At 44.1% G+C, this 22,003-nt stretch overlaps 1 protein-coding gene across 5 annotated transcripts in view; it reads left to right on the top strand.

Moving 5' to 3' along the window:
* POFUT1 (protein O-fucosyltransferase 1) overlaps positions 1 to 22,003 on the top strand; it is a 29,126-nt gene that overhangs the window by 821 nt on the left and 6,302 nt on the right. For 4 of the 5 annotated variants that reach the window (XR_014021368.1, XR_014021369.1, XR_014021370.1 and 1 more), the window contains exons 2-6: positions 1,013 to 1,134; positions 5,801 to 5,983; positions 7,417 to 7,529; positions 16,609 to 16,801; positions 18,537 to 18,779. Coding sequence is in view for 2 of the 5 variants with exons in the window: in XM_081289183.1 (XP_081145309.1) it covers positions 1,013 to 1,134; positions 5,801 to 5,983; positions 7,417 to 7,529; positions 16,609 to 16,801; positions 18,537 to 18,779 (854 nt within the window). In the remaining 3 variants the exon portion in view is untranslated. The remainder of the gene's footprint in view (positions 1 to 1,012; positions 1,135 to 5,800; positions 5,984 to 7,416; positions 7,530 to 16,608; positions 16,802 to 18,536; positions 18,780 to 22,003) is intronic. The other variant, XM_081289184.1, reaches the window with a different exon arrangement.

Here is a 22,003-nt window from a genome sequence, read left to right as displayed (position 1 = left end):
TTCAGTGGAATGAAGTATCATTGTAAAAGTAATTCCTTCTTAGAATCCTCCAATGGCCTCCAGGCTCCTGACCATGGCCCTTGGGCAGCTGCATTAATTGGTCAACTGCTGTTCACCTCCACAACTCCCTTCTCTCCTAACCCTCCAACTGCAGCCTCTCTTTTCCTCACACCCAGGTGTGTAAGGAATGCCCTCCGGTTCACTTTTGCCCTGCCAGCTCCTTCCTATCCTCCAGGTCTCAGCATAAATGTCACCAGAGAGGACTTGACTAATTTCTACCCAAGTAATCTCCTTACTAGTTTCCATCATCATCCTTTCTTTCTTGAAATTTTAAAAAAGTCATCATTATGTATTTGTTTTCATGTGTAGTATCTCCCCATCGGCACTGAGTGCCTTGAGGAGAGAGATCTTATCCATGCTTGCTCCTGTATCCTAGCATGGAGATCATGCTGGGGATAGCAAAAGGAATCAGATACAATCCTTCCACCTGAGGCATTCACAGGCTGAGAAAACAGCCAGTATGAAAAGCCAGGAAATGAGAAAAGACATTTGAGGAAAAGAATTGAAGAAACTCAAATCCAAGGGCTGGGATTGTGACTCAGCAGTAGAGAGCTCGCCTAGCATGTGCGAGGCCCTGGGTTCGATCCTCAGCACCACATAAAAAAAAAAAAAAATACAATAAGATATTGTGTCCATCTACAACTAAAAAATAAATATTAAAAAAAAGAAAAAAAGAAACATCCAACTTGGGAGAATGCAACTGGATGGGGGTTTGTGAATGGATCTTAGGGATAGGGGTAGTGTGAGAATTGTAGAGTTATGTTGGGGGAAATAGCAGGGAATCTGGAGTTGCTGAGGCTTAAGGAGCAGAACCTATAGGGCCTTGAATACCAGACTCAGGAGTCCGACTTGCTCTCCTAGCTCTCCTTGGTATCCTGGCTCTCCCCATCCCTGGGTGCCCAATGTCCTTGATGCCCGAGGCCTCACCTTAGCCACAACATACCATTTCCAGGGCGCTTTGGGAACCAGGCTGATCACTTCTTGGGCTCCCTGGCATTTGCAAAGTTGTTGAACCGCACCTTGGCTGTACCTCCGTGGATTGAGTACCAGCATCACAAACCTCCCTTCACCAATGTGAGTACTTCCCACTGACCTTGGCCCTTGTCCACGCTTCCTCAGTCTTGCTGACTTCTGCTTGACCTCCAAGTCCTCTGGGCTTTACCTCCTACTCCTCTGAGTTTGTCTTACTCTCTACTCAGAACTCTTCTTCCCTGGAATAACAATGGCTAACATTTTTCCAGTACCTGCTGTGTGCTGACTCTATTCTGAGCACTGCATGAGGATTAGCTCATTTCTCCCACCTCTCATCCTCATGAGGAAACTGGGGTTTAGAGAGGTTAGGTAACTTGCCCAAGGTCACACAGCTTATAGGAGTAGTAGACCTAGAATTTAAACCCATGTCTGTCTGACTTCAGAGTTTGAGACCTAAAGTTTCCATTTCTAGTCCTGATTGATTCCACCATCTGTGCATTCCCATTAGTAGGTGATGGGTGCAGGGCACAATAGTGTATGCCTATAATCCCAGTCTGAGATAGGAGAATGGTAAGTTCAAGGCCAACCTCAGCAATTTAGCCAGACCCTGTCTCAAAATAAAAAAATGAAAGAGGCTGGAGATGTGACTTAATGGTTGAGTACCCCTGGGTTCAATCCCTAATAATGAAAAAAAAAAGATGGATATAATTATCAGTTTTGAAGAAGAAACTGAGGTTGCTGAGTTCATTGGTGCATGCCTGTAATCCCAGCAGCTTCTCAAGCTGAGGCAGGAGGATTGCAAATTCAAAGCCAGTGTCAGCAACTTAACAAGGCCCTAAGCAACTTAACAAGACCCTGTCTCAAAAAATAAAAAAGGGCTGGGGATATGGCTTAGTGGTTAAATATCCCTGGGTTAAATCCCTAGTACCAAAAAAAAAAAAAAAAAAAAAAAAGAAGAAGAAGAAGAAAGAAAGAAACTGAGGCCAAGACCACAACCCCAAGTATTCTGGTTGCAGTACTGCCTCTTATCCCATCAGGGGACTCCCTCAGCATGGTCTGCTTAGCATCTTCTGATTCCTGGCTTATCTTTGTGTCTTAATGACCCCATGTCTGCCTTTGTTCACACCATATCCCATGGGCCTGATTAGTATTTAATGAATTGACAAAAAACTTTAATAGAAATAACACTAAGTATATACAAAACACTACATTTTATTTATAAAACCTTTTCTCTGCATAGATTGGTCTTTTGTTTTTTTATACCAGGAATTGAAACCAGGAGCACTAAACCACTGAGCCAGCCCTTTGTATTTTATTTTTTATTTTGAGACAAGATCTCACTAAGTTACTTAGGGTCTTGCTAAGTTGCTGAGGCTGGCTTTGAACTTGTGATCGATCCTCTTGCTTCAGCCTCCTGAGTCCCACAGGTTTTATTTTCCATTTTTCATACAGGAATTTGAGTTTCCATTTCCAGTCCTTTTCCACCCCTCTTACAAGTGATGGGGAATCACACCCAGGGCTTTGTGAATGTTAGGCAAGCATCCTACCATGGTGCTATAGCCAAGCCCTGGAGGGATTGAAATTAAAAGCCGGAGTATCTGAGACCAGAGCTTAGCTTATCCACTTAACTAATTGTGTGACCTGGGCAAGGTACCTTTTTGTACCTCTGTTTCCTCATTTTTTTTTTTAAATATTTATTTTTTTTTTAGTTATCGGCAGACACAACAAGTTTGTTGGTATGTGGTGCTGAGGATCAAACCCGGGCCGCACGCGTGCCAGACGAGCGCGCTACCACTTGAGCCACATCCCCAGCCCCCCTCATTTTTTTTTTAAGTACCAGGGATTCAACTCAGGGTGCTTAACCACTGAGCCACATCCCCAGCCCTTTTTATTATTATTTTTTTAATTTTGAGACAGGGTCTCACTAAGATGCTTAGGGCCTCACTAAGTTGCTGAGGTTGTTTTTGAATTTACAATCCTCCTTCCTCAGCCCTCCGAGTTGCTGGGATTACATGCATGCATCACAGCCCAACCAGTTTCCTCTTCTTTAAAATAGCTTGGTAATAACTGTCCCTATATCCCGTGTAAGAACTGAATGGGTTAATGATGGTACCATGCCTGGGATGTTGTCATCTGCCTCCTCCTTAGAGTCACCTGAGCTCAATGCGAAGAACCTAGGACACGAGAAGTTCTCAGTTCTGGGACCTGTCAGCGTTCTCAGTTTTTGTTTTTGTTTTTTTTTTTTCCTCACTCTTACCTTTAGATGTTGCCCATCCACCTCCCTCTAACTTGCTTGCTCTCTCCTTATGGTCTTGGCTAGTTGTGAGTCTCCACTTCCTTTATTTCTGTGGGTTACTCAACCTGCCCCAATTGGGCTTTCCTTCTCTGCTGTGACTGTTCTCACTGAGGTCACCAGGGACCTCAGAATTGCCAAATCCAGGGTTTATTTCTCAGTCTTCATCTCACCTGACTTCCTGTGAGTCTCTCTCCTTCCTAAAATTTCTTATTCCCCTGGCTTCCAGGACACCACTGATTCCTGCCACAGCCCTGACCTGTCAGCATTTCCCTCTTTGTGTTGTGCTGGGAGCACCTCTCTCTCCATCCACTGTTTAGTTGTTGGTGTGTGTCCTCTTTCTATTTTCGAGCTCTGTGGGCTCAGATGAGTCACCTAGGTTCTGTATGCCCAGGTTTCTTTATAAGTATACTGGAGTGGTAGAATTGATGAATAAATCCTTGTAGAGTAATGAGTATAATACCTGGCACTAAATCAACACTCAATAAGTAGTAGTTGCTATTATTATCATTATTTGCTTTGCTATAAATTTCTGTTGACTCTCATAGCTTTCACTGTTTTCCATGTACCTATCCAATTTATGTATGGCTAACACTCTTTGATCACAAGCCTGAATTTCTGACTCCTAGACCTTTGAGTCTACTTGGATGTCCTTCAGATATCTCAGATCATAGCCCGAACTGAACTTGGCATCTTTCCCCACAAACCTGTCACTGTCTGTAATCCCAGCCTTATTTTATGCCACACCATTCACCTGGATGCCAAGCCAGGAACCTAAAGGTTCCCCTTTGTGCCTCTCCTTATGTACATACATACAACCCCTGTTTCACCTTCCTTTGCATCTTGATCTGTCTGAGCTGCTCCATCTCTCACTTAAATGTGTGGAAGCTGCCCAGTGAGCGCATGCTGAATGATACTTGAACAAAGAAAAAGACCATTGCAGTAACCTCCTAATTCCTCTCTCCTCTGCCACCAGAATGATCTTTCAATATTTTTTTGTGCTAAAAAAATCCTTCAGCTTGGGTCTGTGGTTGTGGCTCAGAGGTAGAGCGCTCACCTAGCATGCATGAGGCACTGAGTTTGATCCTCAGCACCACATAAAAATAAAATAAAGGTATTGTGTCTGCCTATAACTAAAAAATGAATATTAAAAAAATCCTTCAGCTATACTATCATTGCAAATAGCTAAGGTGTCTAAAATCTATTCATTGGAACTCCAATTTCCAGTCTTAGAAGGGTGCCATAGTTGAAATAGTCTTAATTCCTTAATTCCTGGAAATAGTCTTAATTCCTTATCCCCCAAAATTTTCAGATTCACAATGCACATTAGCGTGTTTAAGGCCCTAAAAAGACCTGCTGCAATAAAGGAGCAACTTAAAATAGCATTTCCTTGGCTTCGTTAGCTCTGGAGCTCCTTTATGTAGAACCTTTTATCCATCTGAACTAGTGCAACATGTTTAGGAAATCCTGACCAATAGGATGAAGTTCAAGTTTTATTCCATGGTGTTTAATTTTTTTTAATCTAAAAAGAATACAAAGATGAATACAACCATCACTCATATATCACTGCTAAAAGTGATCATTAATACTGTCTCCTTTTTGCTTCACTTTTTCTTTTTGTTAATAAAAGAAATGAAGCATTGCAGATAAAGTTGGTGTAGGACAACTTCTCTTGGCCTCTGTGCAAATCCCAGTCCCTTTCCCCACCCCCAGAGGCAGCCACTCCATAGATTCAGTGTATTGGGTGTAATTTCTGTGCTCTTCCCTATTCTTCCACTGTATCATTGAGCATCCTTGTACTCAACTCCAGTGAAAAGTGCAAGAACTTCTCCAGGGCAAATACCTAACAGTAGAAGGAACATTTTAATTGTATTGAATTAAAATGCTGACAGCTTGCATCCCCAAAGTGGTTTGTCCAAAATATACAGGTCAGCTGCCAGCCATGTGTGAGAGTGCCTAACTCCCACATCCTTTATTACAATTAGTGTTAGCATTTAAATGTTTTGCTGGCCTCCTGGGCGAGAAGTGATGTCTCTTCATAACTGTAATTTGCATTTTCCTAATTATTGGTGAGGTTGCACATCAGTTGAGAGTATTGGCTATTTGGGTTTCCTTTGCTGTGAGTTATTCACCTCTATCCTTTGCCCATTATTTGTCATATAGATTAGCTGTCATTTTTTAGCATGAGGGATACTACTATTCACTTTTGAATTTGCAGATTTCATCCCCCCATTTAGTCTCTGTCCTGACTTTAGTGTTCTTTTTCTCAGTGCTAAGGATCAAACCCTGGGCCTCACACATGCTCAGCAAGTACTCTACTATTGAGCTATGTCTTGAGCCTATTTTGGTGTCTTTTAACAAAAGTTTTTCATTGTCACGTAATCTGCAGTGTCTGGAAATAGGAGTGTATGGTTTTAGTTAATGTCTCTAAACTGGAACACTGAGGTAGGACCTTTGCCCCTCCTTTTCCCGTAGCTCCATGTGTCCTACCAGAAGTACTTCAAGCTGGAGCCCCTCCAGGCTTACCATCGGGTCATCAGCCTGGAGGACTTCATGGAGAAGCTGGCTCCCACCCACTGGCCCCCCGAGAAGCGGGTGGCATACTGCTTTGAGGTGGCAGCACAGCGAAGCCCTGATAAGAAGACGTGCCCCATGAAGGTGGGTCCTGTGAGCCTGGGGGCCCTTTCTTTATCTTTTTTTTCAAGTTATAGATGGACATAATATCTTTATTTATTTGTTTGTTTATTTATTTTATGTGGTGCTGAGAATTGAACCCAGTGCCTCACACATGCTAGGCAAGTGCTCCACCACTGAGCCCCAGCCCCAGCCCCTTGGGGGCCCTTTCTGCCTGTTCTATGTCCACTGGACTCCTGAGATTGTGTAGTAGCACGTTATGTAGGGGAGGGTCCCAGAAGGACTTAGAATAGAAGATGGAGATTTAGGTTTATTTTTGGCATTTATCAGCAGTGTCACCTTGTCCAGAATTTGCTTCTTTGAGCCTTAATTTCTACCTACAAAACAGAGATGCTAGGTCTGGGGTTGTAGCTCACTGGTAGGTAGAACACTTGCCTAGCACATATGACGCACTGGGTTCAATTCTCAGCACTACATATAAATAAATAAAATAAAGGTCCATTGAAAACAAACAAAAAAAAAAAAAAAAAAACAGCCAAATGAGGAAACTTAAAAAAAAAAATGGAAATGCTAGTCTCTGTTCCTTCTTTCTCAGAAAATGTCAGGTATAAGAATGCTTGTGAAGTGTAAGGTGCCATATCAATAATAATAACTAATCCTCATTATGTCAGATGCCATACTAAGAGTTCTGTGCGTATTAATTCATTTAATCTCAAACTGCTCCATGAAGAAAGTACTAATGATATACCCATTACATAGACAGGATGTTGAATATGGCAAAGAGGTTCAAAATTTTGCTCAAATTCATACAGCAGATGTGGTAGAGCTGGGATTCATCCCCAGATAATTTGGCTTCTTTGTCCATCCTCTTAACTTGAAGACTTTTTTGCCTCTCAGAAGGTAGATGAGAAGTATCATATTTTATTAGTAGAAATTTGCAAATTTCTGGCACTTTGGGAATAAAATAATCCCCAAATCTATCATTCAGTATGGATGCTGCAGTTTGGGGAGAGTGGTTAGCAGAACCTTGAAATTTGAGAAAGGAGATCTAGCTTACAGCTTCAGCAATGCCCTCACATGCTGTGTGATATTGGGCATGTGTCTTACTTTCTCTGAGCCTTGGATTCCATGTTGGAAAACAAGGGTGGTCTATTAGCCAGTCTTGAAAGTCTACTGAAGCTCTAGTCCATGGATCCAATCCCAAGGTCTGTTCCTCCTTGGGCCCACCAGTTCTTCAGGGGTGGTGGAACTTGACTTGTGAATGGGAAAGACTATCAAACACTAGAGAATATTTCCTACTGGAAACTGGAATGGAAACCAAGCAACTCTTTTCAGCCCTCAGCCTAGGGAGCCATCCTAAGAGGGTATTTCATCCTGAGTCAGAGCACCCAGGGTTCCCCTACAGTTCCTTAGCCCCATCCCTGGATAGTGAGTCTTCCATCACTCTTTTCTTACAGGAAGGAAACCCCTTTGGCCCATTCTGGGATCAGTTTCATGTGAGTTTCAATAAGTCGGAACTTTTTACAGGCATTTCCTTCAGCGCTTCCTACAAAGAACAATGGATTCAGAGGTACTTTGAGGGGACAGCAGTGGTGGGGTCAGGGAGGGACATGGGGCTCATGGGCATCCAGCACTCCTAACCCTCTCCCCTCTACTCCACCCTGATGTGTGAGATGAAAGGTGTAGGCACTCTGTCTGTTGAACTTGTGATTCTGTGTGATCTGTTCCCATCTCAAAGCCTGACACGGTGGGACATTGACCTGCCACAAGTTGAGCAAGAGTTTATTGGCTGATAAGGGATGTCATAAAAAGAACATTGTGCAGTCGCATGCATCTCGATTTCCTCCTCCGGGCGTGAGAATCACTCCCCTGTGCCTTCTTCTTCACAAGGTGAAAATTGGAAACAGCTCTTAGAGAACAGATTCAGTTGCAGACTGAGAAGTGATGTCATCCTGATAATTACTGGATATGCTTTATTAATTGTATGCCAGTAGGCCCTATTAAGAAAAAATAGGTTAGCAGGGCACAGGCAGAGGCTGTGAAATATTTATAGAGCGTTTGTCATGTGTGAATCAGTACTTAGAAGCCACAGGTAATGTGTAAAAATGAAGGGGCAGAAGTGATGGGGTCAGGGAGGGACATGGGGCTCATGGGCATCCAGCACTCCCAACCCTCTCCCCTCTGCCCCCACCCTGGGGAGCTGTAATCTAGTCCTGGTGATGATAACTCACATAGGGTATGGACTGTGGCATGGCAGGAAAGAGCCTGGTCTTAGCAGTCAGGCTGGTTAGGAGACGAGAGGAACATATGAATTCAGGCATAGTCATAGCACTTGGCATTCAGTAGGCCAGAGGTAGACAGATGTAGAAAACAAGCACAGGGTCAGGAGTAAGACAATCCAAAGCTCTGACACAGCTCAGCCTCCTTCTCAGGAATCTCTGGAAAAGCCACTCCAGCTCTCTGGCTCCAATTTCTTCCTTGGGTTAGTGGAAAGAGTAGTAACAGTATCTTCTCCTACCATAGAAGACGCATAGCAAAAATGCATAGCATATAATAAGTGGCCAGCCAAAGTTAGCTCTCACGTGCCTTTTTTATATGAGATTTTATAAAATGGCTATTATCAGTCCCCCCACTTTTAAAAATTTTTAGTGTTAGGGATTGAACACAGGACCTCACATATGCTAGGCAAACATACTGCCACTGAGCTACAGATCCCCAGCCCTCAATTTCCATTTTACAGGTCTGAACTGGCTTGATGAAGTTAAATAATGTGCTCAAGGTCCTAGACCTGTTGTGTAGGCTTCTAGGATCTGTATGTAAAAATTTTCCCCCATTGTGGGGATTGAACTTGGGGAACTCTGCCATTGAACTACATCCCCAGCCCTTTTTATTTTGAGGAATTTGAGGGTGCTGCTTGAGATTGAATCCAGGAGTATTTAACCACTGAGCAACATTACTTTTTTATTTTGAGAAGAGGTCTCACAAATTTGCTTAGATCCTTTCTACATTGCTAAGGCTGACCTTGAACTTGCAATCCTCTTGCCTCAGCCTCCTGAGTTGCTGGGATTACAGGCAAGTGCCACCACACCCAGCTTGAAGCAGAGTCTTGCTAAATTGCCTAGGCTGGTCTTGAATTTGGGATGATCCTCCTGGCTTAGCCCCTTGAGTTTCTAGGATTATAGGCATGTGTCACTGAGCCTGGCTGTGTATATAAGTCTTAAAGAAATAATAAGAGCTGATATTTATTTCATGCTTAAAATGTGCCAGGTACTGTTCTTAAGTCTTCAAATGTATTGACTTGGGTTTAATCTTTCCATGAGTCTACAGGATATATTGTCATCTGTGCTTAACACATAAAGAAATGGAAGCAGAGAGGAGTGAAGTTACTTGCCTGAGGTCACAAAGGTTGAAGTAGCAGACTCCCTGGTAACTTGCTTTCTGTCTTTACAGATTCACCTACTTGCCAGGTGTGGGGTGCATGCCTGTAATCCCAGCAGTTCAGGAGGCTGACAGGAGGATTGCAAATTCAAAGCCAGCCTCAGCAACAGTGAGGCACTAAGCAACTCAGTGAGACTTTGTCTTTAAATAAAATACAAAATTGGGCTGGGGATGTAGCTCAGTGAGTGAGTACCCTTAGGTTCAATCCCTGGTACCAACCAAACAAATTAAAAAAATCACCTATTCTGTGAACCTGTTATAGGTGGAATCATTCAGTATTTGCCTTTTTGTGTCTGGTTTATTTCATGTAGAAAAAATGTCTCCTTGGGGCTGGGGATGTGGCTCAAGCGGTAGCGTGCTCGCCTGGCATGCGTGCGGCCCGGGTTCGATCCTCAGCACCACATACCAACAAAGATGTTGTGTCTGCCGAGAACTAAAAAATAAATATTAAAAATTCTCTCTCTCTCTCTCTCTCTCTCTCTCTCTCTCTCTCTCTCTCTCTCTCCTCTCTCTCTCTCTCTCTTTAAAAAAAAAAAAAAGAAAAAGAAAAAACGTCTCCAAGGTTCATCAGTATTGTGGCTCATGTCAGAACCTCAGTCTTTTTAAGACTGAGTAGTATTGCTTGTATGTATATAACACATTTTGCATGTCCATTCATCTCTCTCTCTTTTTTTTTTTTTTTTTCAACCAGGGATCGAACTCAGTGGTGCTTCACTAGGCCACATCTTAGTGTCTTTTTTTTACTTTGAGATAGGGTCTCAGTAAGTTACCTAGTACCTTGCTAAGTTACTGAGACCTACTATTTTTTCTTTAATATTTTGTTTTAGTTGGACACAGTACCTTAATTTTATTTTAATGAGTGCTGAGGATTGAACACAGCACCCCGCACATGCTAGGCGAGTGCTCTACTGCTGAGCCACAACTGAGGCTTCCTTTGAACCTGCAATCCTCCTGCCTCAGGCTCCTGAGCCTCTGGGATTACAGGCATGCACCACGGTGCCTGGCTCCATTCATCTCTTGATGGACTCTTGTGTTCGCTGGGTGGTGTTTGCATGTGGTTCTCTTATGGCTGCAGTCAGCTGCCATGACTCAAGTCATCTGAAGGCTTGATTCAGTTACGTGGCCACATCTCACTCGTGACTGATGATGATGCTGGGTATCACCAGGGAGATCAGCTGGGACCATCCACAGCCGGTGTATACATGATCTCTCCTGTGGCCTGAGGTTTTACAGCATGAGAACTAGTTTCTGAGAGGGAGCATTCAGGCAGTGTCCCAAGAGACAGAAAGTAGAAACTGCTGGCTCCCTAATGCCTGGCCTGGCAACCTGCATAGTGTCACTGCTGTCAAATTGTGAGGAACATAGAACTCACCTATGGGAGGAGATTCAAAGTTTTGATGGCCATTTTTTTCTTGAATGTTATTTTGCTCATCTGTTTTATTTGTTTTGAGATGGTGTCTTAGTGTCTTGTGTCTCACTATATTGTCCAGGCTGGTTTTGGACTCTTGGGCTCAAGTGGTCCTCCCACTTCAGCCTCCTGAGTACCTGGGACTATAGCTGCACACCACCATGCCTGGTTTTGATGGCTATCTTTATTCGCCACACAAGAGCCAGGCATGGTGGTACATGCTTGTAATCCCAGCAACTCAGGAGACTGAGACAGGCAGATCTCAAGTTCAAGGCCAGCTGAAGCATTTTAGTAAAACCCTCAGCAACGTAGTGAGATCCTGTCTCAAAAAAAAAAAAAAAATGGGCTGGGGATGTAGCTCAGCGGTAAGGTACTCCTGGGATCAATCCCCTGTATAATTGATAAAGAAATAGATAGACAGATAGATGGATGAACTGCCATATAAGAAAGCAGGGGCCAGACTGTACAGTACTTTATAGGCCTTTGTGAGGCAAACTGTTAGGAGCCTGTGGATGATCAGTTTTACAAGTGTGAGAGAGTATTTTATTTTAACTATTTTGTAAGCAGACAATTGCTTTCTGTAAAAAAAAAAATTGTCCTTGGGGATGGAAGGTAGAGTGTAGAGTAGAACCCAAGGGTGAAGCTATACCTGGACTCATTGTATGACTGGGCAGCTGTTGCCCTTTTCTGGCCTCAGTGCTCCATCTATAAAAGGAAGGGGTGAGCAAGATCAGTCCCCACCAAGTAGATCAGTGGTTTCCAAAGAGTTCCTGAGAACTGCTTGCAGAGCCGTTGTGGGGACCAGAAGGGTCCCCCAGAGACCAAGTTGGAAGGGCTCAGTTCCTCCTGTCCACTACCTTCAACCAGTACTTAACTCTCTTGTATATCAGGCCTCCAAATAAAGTAAAAGTACTTTGTGGGCCACAGATTTAAGGCATATTGAACTTAAGTTAGGGTACATGTAACCGAAAACCCAAAAATAACTGCAGACTAACATAGAGTTTACTGTTCTTAAGTAAATGAAGTATTGGAATGTGCAGTCCAGGGCAGGGTGGCACTTCCATAGTGGCATCGGGAATAAGGCTCCTGTCTTTCTACTCGTTTGTCCTACTAGCTTTTTTTTTTTTTAATATTTATTTTTCAGTTTTCGGTGGACACGCATCTTTATTTTATTTTTTATGTGGTGCTGAGGATTGAACCCAGCACCCTGCGCATGCCAGGCTAGCACGCTGCCGTTTGAGCCAAATCCCCAGCCCTGTCCTACTAGCTTTTATCCACAGTATGACCTCCTGGGCCAAGATGAGATATGAAGCTCTGGCCATCACACATCATATTCCAGGCAACTTGGAGGTCAAAAGGGGCAGAAGAAAGGCAAAGCCCTGCCCTCCTCCCGACCCCACTAAAGAGGGCGTACTGTGTTACCTGTGCTGGCTTTGAACTCTTAAGATCAAGCAATCCTCTTGCCTCAACCTCTTGAGTAGCTGGGACTACATGCCTGCACCATTGCATCCAGATAGCCTCGCCTTTTTAAGGAGCCTTCCTAAAAATTCATTGTAACTCTTTTGTTTACATCTCACTGACTAGTGCAAAGACCCATAAGCCATGCCTCACTGCAAGAAATTTGGAGAAATGTCTTTATTTTGAGCTTCCAAGTATCTAGCTGAAAGTTGGATTATAGGAAAAGAAGACAGATAATTCTCTCCAACCAAGTGATTTCTGAGGTTCTTTTCAGCTCTGCTGGTTCTGAGTCTATGAATACCACAGCAGAGCTTTAATTCAGCAGGTATTTATGGTACATTTCCTGTTGGGAGGCTATGGGCCACCTTGTTGAACCATTCTTATAAAGATACATAATATGTCATTCTCCCAGCCTGCACCCTCCCCAAGAGGACATAAACAGGAGAAATCAGACTGAGACCTGAAGGATGAGAGGGAGCCAGCTTTGCAAAGAGCTGGAAAGAAGGTAGTCTTTTCTGGCAGGGACATCAAAAGCAAGGCCCTGACATTCTTTTTTTTTTTTTTTTTTTTTTTTTTAAGAGAGAGAGAAAGAGAACCCATACATACATATATATATATATATATATGTATATATATATATATATACATATATATATATATACACACACATACATATTTTTAAATCTTTGGCAGACACAACATCCTTTTCTGTATGTGGTGCTGAGGATTGAACCTGGGCTGCACGCATGCCAGATGAGCATGCCACCGCTTGAGCCACATCCCCAGCCCTTGGCCCTGACATTCTAAGGTCCCTGTGTCCTCTGCACTCAGCATGATGTCCATCCACAAAGGTATGCTGAATGGATGCTGTGCAGAGAGGAACCCCGACCTGTTGGAGAATCTTAGCAACATGGGTGAAGTAGTGAAAGTGAGCCCTAGAGCCAGCTGCCTTCTGCTGGATAGTGACCAGGCTAAGGGCTGACCTAGGGCCAATATCAGGGGGCATGGCATGTAGAACGGTCAAATTTTCTTTCTAGTCAAGACCCTACTTCCTGCTTGCTTTCCTGACAACATCCTCTGACCTCAGAGCAAATAATCAAATCAATTTTAGCTTCTTGCTGCATGTTGGGTCAGAGCTGATATTGTCCCACTTGGGCAACTCTGTGCTGGTCCAGGTAGAGGGGTCAGACCTTCAAGGGTTAGTTGCAGGATTTTCCCAAGAGATCGGGGACAGCTCAAATTCTGATTTTATCCTAATGATCCAGTCCCTTGGAAGATTAGAAAATGCTTGCTTTCCTTTCAAAGTTCTTTGAGGTGGGGGCTGGGGTTGTGGCTCAGTGGTAGAGCGCTCACCTAACATGTGTGAGGCCCTGGGTTCGATCCTCAGCACCATATAAAAATAAATAAATAAAATAAAGATATTGTGTCCAACTACAACTAAAAAATAGATATTTTAAAAAAATTCTTTATGGTGACATCTGAAAGGAGTTTAGCTAAAATCCTGACCCTCAGGTATTAATCTGAGGACCTAGTATGGGCCAGGACTTTAGCTAGTATGTTAATATTAATATATTCCTCCTCCAACTCCTGACAGCCTGACTTGGTCTTTCTAATAATATCACTGACTCTCTCATTCATTCATTCATTCAGAAAGTATTTATGGCACCTACTGTGTGTTGAGGCCTGTGCTAGGGCCTGAGAATCAGAAGAATAAGTCACAAACTCAAATGTTGAGATGCTCATTGGACTGGGTGGGGAGAAGAGAGTGAAGTCTTAGGAGTTAAGAACATAGGTTTTGAAGGAGGTTGTTTAGACTCAAATCCCAGCTCCACCAATTCTTAGCTGTTTGACTTTTGCACGTTATATAACCTCTTTGTGCCTCAGTTTCTTCATCTGCCAAAGAAAAAATAGTAAAACTTACCTCACAGGGCTGTTATGGAAATTTCATGAGCAATTAGAACATGGCCTGTTACTTAATAAGACGCAGTAAGGCCCTAAAAAGGCCTGGGAGTTGGGCATGTAGCTCAGTGGTAGAGCACTTGCCTAGCATGTGCAAAGCCCTGGGTTCCATCTCAGGACTGCAAAATAAAGGGGGTGGGAGGAGTAGGCTGGTGATGTAGCTCAGTGAACCCCTTGGTTCAGTCCTCAGTACCACACACACACACACACAAAAGACAGCCTTATGAAGTAGGAACTGTTATCAGCTCTATTACAGATAAGGAAACTAAGTCATGGGTAGGTAGATAGATAGATAAGTATAATCAGGTATAATAACACATTATCTTCTGGGAAGGGGAGGGAAAGGGAAATATGTTAGGATAGGGCTTTTGTTTAGGTGGGTATTTTTTTAATCTGAAGCAAAGCAAAGTTTTAGTTTCTGTTGATATAGGTCATAGGTATGTGGATTGCTATTTTCTGTATTTGCTTTAAGGTTTGAAATATTTCAAAATTGTATTTGAAGATTTTGTTGAGGTAATTGTAGATTCACATGCAGTTGTATGAAATAATATAGAGGTCTCATGTACCCTTTCCTCTTTTCCTCAGTGATAACACCTTATAAAATTATGGTACAAGCCAGGTACAGTGGTGCACACCTGTAATCCCAGCGGCTTGGGAGGCTGAGACAGGAAGATTGTGAGTTCAAAGCCAGCCTCAGCAAAAGCGAGGCATTAAGCAACTCCGTGAGACCCTGTCTCTAAATAAAATACAAAATGGTGCAGTGGTTGAGTGCCCCTGACTTCAGTCCCTGATACCAAAAAAACAAAACAAAACAAAAAAAAAACTGGAGTGCAAGATACTGACATTGATAACAATCCACCTCTCTTACTTAGGTTTCCTATTTTACTTGTACTCACCTCTGTGTGTGTGTGGTCTGTGCAATTTTATCCTGTGTGTAGGTTCATATTATCCACCACCACAGTTAAGATACTGACTGGTTCCATCACCGCAAGGATCCTTGTTTTGTCAACTTATAACCCCGCCTAACTCCCCAAACACACACCATCACTAACCCCTGGCAACCGCTAATCTCTTCTGTTTTGGTTCTCTACTCTGTTTTGTCATTTCATTATTATATCAGTGAAATCATATAGTGTGTTACCTTTGGGATTGGCTCTTTTCACTTGGGATAATTCCCTTGGAGAGCCATCCAAGTTGTCGCTTGTGTTGATAGTTGACTCCTTTTTATTGCAGTAGTATTCCATGGTACAAATGTGCCAGTTTGTTGAACCATTTACTTGTTGATCGACATCTGGGTGGTTTCCAGTTTGGGACTGTTATAAATAAAGCTGCTGTGACATTAGTGTAGAGGTTCATGTATGAAAATAAGCTTTTATTTCCTTGGCATAAATGCCAAAGAGTGCCATTGCTGGGTCTTGTGGTAATTGCATGTCTAGTTTTATACGAAACTAACTGCCAAACTATTTTCCAGAGTGTCTGTGCCTATTTCCTAATGTTAAGAAAAGGGTTTTGCTGGCAGAGGCAGGTAGTCCAGGAAGATGAAGCAGTATATAAAGATCTGGAGTTTGAAAGTGTGCTGTCAGCTCATGGAACAGCAAGCTGTCTCATGTGGCTGGGATGAAGTCTGGGTTTAGCTGAGGAGGGAACATAGGTTGCTCCTCATTCAGTCAGTCAGCATGTGCTTACTAAGCTCTTATCTTTGCCAGGTGCTCTGCAAAGCGCATCAGAGGCACTGTCTCCACAGGCCTAGGTCCAACAGAAAAGACAGATGTGAAAAATTGCAAAACACATATGGTGTAAATGGGGAAAGAGAGCCTGGGAGGTTGTGATGGGGACATCTGGGACCTTTTGTACATCCCATGAGGGCAGGAACCATGCCTCTCTTTCTGGATCCCAACACATAGTAAGCAATCAATAAGTATTTGAAAAGTGTTGAATGAATGATCTAATCCAGTGTACACAGTCCCTGTGAGTGTGACCCAGCCGTTGCCTCTGTAAGCAGCTGCACGTCTCAGTCCCGCCGTGTGGGTAAAAGGGCAAAGGCTTGGTCCAGACACCCCACCCTGGAGTGAATTACTGCACCACAGATTGGAAGCCAGCTTGACATATAAAAGGCTGGAATGCTCTACTGTAAATTTTTAATTGTTAAACAAGCAAAGAGGGTTGTAAATTCCGTGCGGCGGGACAGTATTGCATATTGTGCCTGTTGCCACCACTGAAGTTTCTTATCAACCCGTTGGGATTTCACAACCTCTTGTGCTTCTTGCATGTTACAGGGGCCTCCGCAGGGTCTCTGGGGCATGGTGCAATACCATCTTTTTCTCCGTGGGGGTGATAGGCAGGCTCTCTGTGCATTTTCTGTCTGACTTTTCCTCATCCCGTCTAGATTTTCAGCAAAGGAACATCCTGTGCTCGCCTTGCCAGGGGCCCCGGCCCAGTTCCCTGTCCTGGAGGAACACAGGTCACTCCAGAAGTACATGGTATGGTCAGACGAGATGGTGAAGATGGGAGAGGCCCAGATCCGTGCCCACCTCATCCGGCCCTATGTGGGCATTCATCTGCGCATTGGCTCTGACTGGGTAACTTCCCCTTCCCTTCCCTGGCTCACTTGACATGTGCCTGAGCTGAGCAGCCATATCTATAGGAATTGACCCCAAGTCCGAGCCAGGGCAGAGAGAGCTCACTTGACCAAGTCTATGGAATTGTGTCCCATGATCCCGCCATAGCACCCATCAGAAGTGTGACTCTGGAGCAGTCTAGAGCCAGCTCTCATTTTAACAGCTGCCGTTTGTATCCTTGTTTTGTTTATGGATAAACTGAAGTATCAAGCCAGAGTCCAGGTCAGGAGCAGGTTGAGAGGCCCTCACCTAGGGGTCCTCTGTCCCCACGGGGTGGTTAGCTAGTGGACTCCTTGTTGACAAAGAGCTATGGACTTGGTTCCGGGGGGGTGGGGGGGGGGGAGGTGCTCCCAGGAAATGAAGATGTCATCCTCCCAGAATTTGGAGGCTGCTTAAATGTATGGAAACTCATCAAATTACCCTCCATGTGAAAATCACAGAACCAATATTGACAGTCTGCTTAAATTTATATAAGGAGATACGATATATAGATATGTTAGAAGTGCTCATTGTTGAAAATTGAAAAATACCAAAACATGTAGGAATTATATTAAAACTCATTCTTTGTCAGTTGATGAGGTAATCCCACTTCCCCTAGTCTCTCTCCCTGACCTGCTTCCACAAGGAAAAGGAGCCAGGCCAGAATTTTTTTTTTTTTTTTTGTAGTTGTAGATGGACAGCATGCCTTTATTTTCGTTGCTTATTTTTGTATGTGGTGCCAAGGATAGAACCCAGTGCCTCACCCATGCTAGGCAAGCGCTCTGCCACTGAGCTACAGTCCTAGCCCTGGGGCCAGAATATTTTATGAGTGGTTTCAGCCAAACATTCAAGGAACAGCTCCTATCTGTGCTTTCCTAGAATGTAAAATGATAAAAAAGACAAAAGATGCTTTTTTTTTTAAAACTAGCATAACGCTAATACCAAATTCAGATAAGGTCAACTTGGAAAATTATAGGCATTCTCACTAATCAACATAAGTGCACATATTCTAAGTAAAATATCAGCAGGTAAAGCCAAGTAACATTCAAATAAAATCTATCCCAGGAATGCGATGAAATTGCTGAGGACAGTAGGATTGTGAATTCAAAGCCAGCCTCACCAAAAGCGGTAAAATGCTGGTTTTAACACCCAAAGAAGAAAAATCATGATGATCTCAGTGGAGGATAATAAAGCATTTGATAAAAGAAAGTCAACACCCATTCATGATTAAAAACAAAAACTCATAACCAGCCAAGAATAGAATGGACGGACCCACCTTAACTTGATAAAGGCTATCTCTCTGGAATTCACAGCAAACATTGTTACCTCCTGACAGCTATCAGAAGTGTTTCCACTGAAGTAAGGAATCAGATAAACCTATCCCTTATCAACACCACTCTTCACTATTCTACCCCATGTCCCGTAAGACTAAGAAAAAAAGTTTTTACAACACCAGGATCCCACCATTCAGAAATAATCACTGTTATTCCCATGATTCATTTCCCTCTTCCCTTCATACTTTTAAAAAACAGTTGGGGGGCTGGGGGTGTAGCTTAGTGGTCCAGCATGTGCTCAGCATGCACAAAGCCCTGAGTCCATTCCCAGCCCACATACCAAAAAATGTGCAGCTGGGCTCTTCCTGCTTGTCCTTTTCTACTTACCAATTCTTGCTGCTGGGGACAGTTGCTGTCTAACTCTGCCTCCACTCCTCCTGCAGAAGAATGCATGCGCCATGCTAAAGGACGGTACTGCAGGCTCGCACTTCATGGCCTCTCCACAGTGTGTGGGCTACAGCCGCAGTACAGCGGCCCCCCTGACCATGACCATGTGCCTGCCGGACCTGAAGGAAATCAGGCGGGCCGTGAAGCTCTGGGTGAGCGCGCTGAACGCCCGGTCAGTCTACATTGCCACTGACTCTGAGAGTTATGTGCCTGAGATCCAGCAGCTTTTCAAAGAGAAGGTATGCAAGGGCCCCAAGGGAGTGTGGCAAGAGGGAATGGGGGAAAGTGCCAGCCGGTCCCCCTGCTGCCATGTTGTGCTTCATGTTCTCCCCCCACCAGCCTCTTGCCTAAACACTCATTCCTCTCCATTCCTACCCTTCCCTCCAACCCCAGCTTGAACATCTCCTCTGCAGATTCTTTCCCTCTTCCTGTAGCTGATGGGTTCTTGCTGGGAGTATTCATGGCACTTTCTAGACTGTCTGAGACTAGTTGTATTTCTTTCTAGGAATTGTGGGTTTCTTGAAGGCTGAGCTGAACCCTACTCTTGTATTCCCCAATATCTAGCCAAGTGCTTTGATCTCTGGAGGCTGAGACCCTGCCTTATTGCCACCAGTATCTAGAACATAGAGTGGGTCCTGGGAAGAGATCCAGGACAGCAGAGGGGTTAAAGGCATAGACTCTGGAGCCAAAGAATTGGATTTAACTCACTGAGCAGCCTCACAAGCATTATTTGACCTCTCTGGGTTTCTGTTTCCAAATCTATAAAATAGGACTGATGGCACCTGTCTCATAGGACAAATGTAAAGATCAGGTAGAAGGAAAAAGTTTCCCACTACAAAATAAGTACTTAATATAGTTGGCTATTGCCAGATGCAGTGGCACACCATCAGAATCCCCACTACTCAGGAAGCAGGAGGAGTCCAAGTGTGAAGCCAGCCTGAGCAACCTAGTGAGACTCTGTTACAAAATAAAACAAAAATAAAAAGGAGCTGAGGATGTGGCTCAGTGGTAAAGCACTTGCCTAACTTGCATGAAGCCCTGGGTTCAACCCCCGATACCACCAAAAAGTGATGATAATAATAATAAAGTTAGCTCTCATTAATAATAGAAATAGTTGGTTGATAAATAAAGGAAAGCTCTTTTGTGCTTAGTGAATGTTGAAGGAAGCTGTGTATATTTAAGGAAATATGTGCATAAGTAGCACATGTGTCTGGTAAATGCCTGCTGTAGCAGTGAAGAGTCTGGTCATGGGAAACTATGGATCGGTAAAATAGCTGAATTATAGTAAACATTCAATAAGACGTTAACTGTGGGGCTGGGGTTGCCGCTCAGTGGTAGAGCGCTTGCCTAGCACACGTGAGGTACTGGGTTTGATCCCCAGAGCCACATAAAAAAAGATTTAATAAACAAAATAAAGGTATTGTGTCCATCTACAATTAAAAGTATTTTTAAAATAAAAAAATAAGACGTTAAATAAACGAAAACAGTAAATGCTGGGTAGACCCTAAGAGGCAGATGTTGGGAGCCATGGGCTTTCTTTCAGCAGGCTCCTTTTTTTTACCATGACACAGACAGGAAGTTCCAGCCGTGGAGGAAGTGCTGGGTCAGTACATTTTGTTCTCCTAGCCCCCTTTTAACAGAAGATCAGAGCTGGGAGACATTAGGCGTCCTCTTACCCTGCCCCTCCGTTTTGTGGCTGAGGAAACCCAAGTCCCGAGAAGGGACAGAATTTACCCAAGAGGTCCCAGAGCTAATTATAGCAGCCATGACACAGAATGGGTAAGTTTCAGGTGTAGGTGGAATTGTTTGGGGGATTTTGGCCATGATTAAACTGGCATTATTTCTTTGCTACAATCCACATAGTGAGATGATGGCTTTTGTTACATCAGAAATCTCAGTGGAACAGCAAAGCACTTTCAGCCCATCTCAGCCCACACCCCCTCGCCTCTGTACTAAGTTGAAGCATTTGGAGAGTCCCAGGGAGTTTTTTGTGAGCTTTAGAGTTGATGCGTTTGTTGCGCCTTGAGCCTTTTGCTATTTTCTATTTCTGGTTCCTGTGCCAGTCTTCTCATTTCTTCCCCACTCCTCAGCCCTCTTCTCCATGGGCTCAGATCCCTGTCTTGCTTCTGACTTAACCTTTACCCTCCATTAAGCTGGGCCAGTGCTCAGGCAGGGATACTGATGTTAAGATGTGCTCCTGCCCTCCAGGGCTCACAATTTAGACCCAGGTAGAGAACTGTATGTGGGGTGGGGGGTGCTGGTGGGTGGGCATTTCCTTCTATCATTTGTCCATTCAACAGATGTTTACTGAGGTAGGCTGTGGCTGGGCCTGGCCAGCACAGCAGTGGAAAGCCAGCTGACACAGCTCCGGCCCTAGTCAGGTGCAGGACACAATATCAATCAGAGAATCACTAAGGAATGAAAGTCACAAACTGAGATATGTGCTCCAAAGCAGAGCCAAGGGGTTCTGTAAGAGCCCAGAGTAAATGGCCCTGGCCCATGGGGAGAGCTTCCCCAGGGAGCTGCCACTGGAGCTGAGAAGTAAAGGTAAGTAGAAGCTAATACCCTGGCCTTGCACAGTGGCCTATAACCCCACTTCTCAGGAGGCTGTGTCTCAGACAGGAGGATCAAAATATTAAGACCAGCCTGGGCAACTTGGCAAGACCCTGACTCAAAAAGGACTGGGGACGCTGGGGATATAACTCCATTGGCAGAGTGCTTACCTTGCATGCACAAGGCCCTGGGTTCAATCCCCAGCACCACAAAAAAAAAAAAAAAAAAAAAAAAAAAAGAAAAAAAAGGACAAGGGATGTAACTCAATGGTAAGCATCCCTGAGTTCAGTTCCTAGTACTAGAAGAGAAAAAAAGAGGGTATACCCCAGACAGAGAAAGGTCCTTAGAAGGGGAGGGAGGGAGCCTGGCCGGCTGCTGGCTGCTAGATTTCAAGGGATGTCAGGGACAGTCTGAAAGGTGATCTGAGTACAGTGATGTGGGGCACCTTTGTGAAAGGCAATAGGGCACCTATTATGTGGGGAAGGGCAGGGGCAGGGGCATCTTAAAAATTTCCTCCAGTGTTCTGTGATGAGCAGGTCAGGAGAGGCAGTGAGGAGGCTGTTGTAAGTGGATCAAGCAGCGGATGGTCATGGCTGGGCTGAGTGTGGGGCAGCTCCTCAAGGAAGGATCCATCTTTGGGGAGAATCTTGGGCATAGATTGAAAAGGACTTGGGGCTTGGGGTGAGTATGTGGAGAGAGGCATCCACGTAGCAGAGCTGAATGGGTGGGCACTGTCTTCTTAGAGCCAGGATTTGGTGAGGAAGGCAGAATATGAGCTGAGCCTTGAGAGTTTGCTCAGGGTTTTCTTTTCCCTCTTTTGATGCTGGAGATGGAAGCCTGGGCCTCGGGCAGGCTAAGCACACACTCCACAGAGCTCCCAGCCCTGGTGAGGAAAAGGGCGTTCCGGGCA

Source organism: Spermophilus citellus, assembly GCF_964194105.1.
Source record: "Spermophilus citellus genome assembly, chromosome: 4".
Classification (NCBI taxonomy): Eukaryota; Metazoa; Chordata; class Mammalia; order Rodentia; family Sciuridae; genus Spermophilus; species Spermophilus citellus.
Note: the sequence above shows the minus strand (reverse complement) of the source record. Positions and strands in the feature narration are given on the sequence as shown.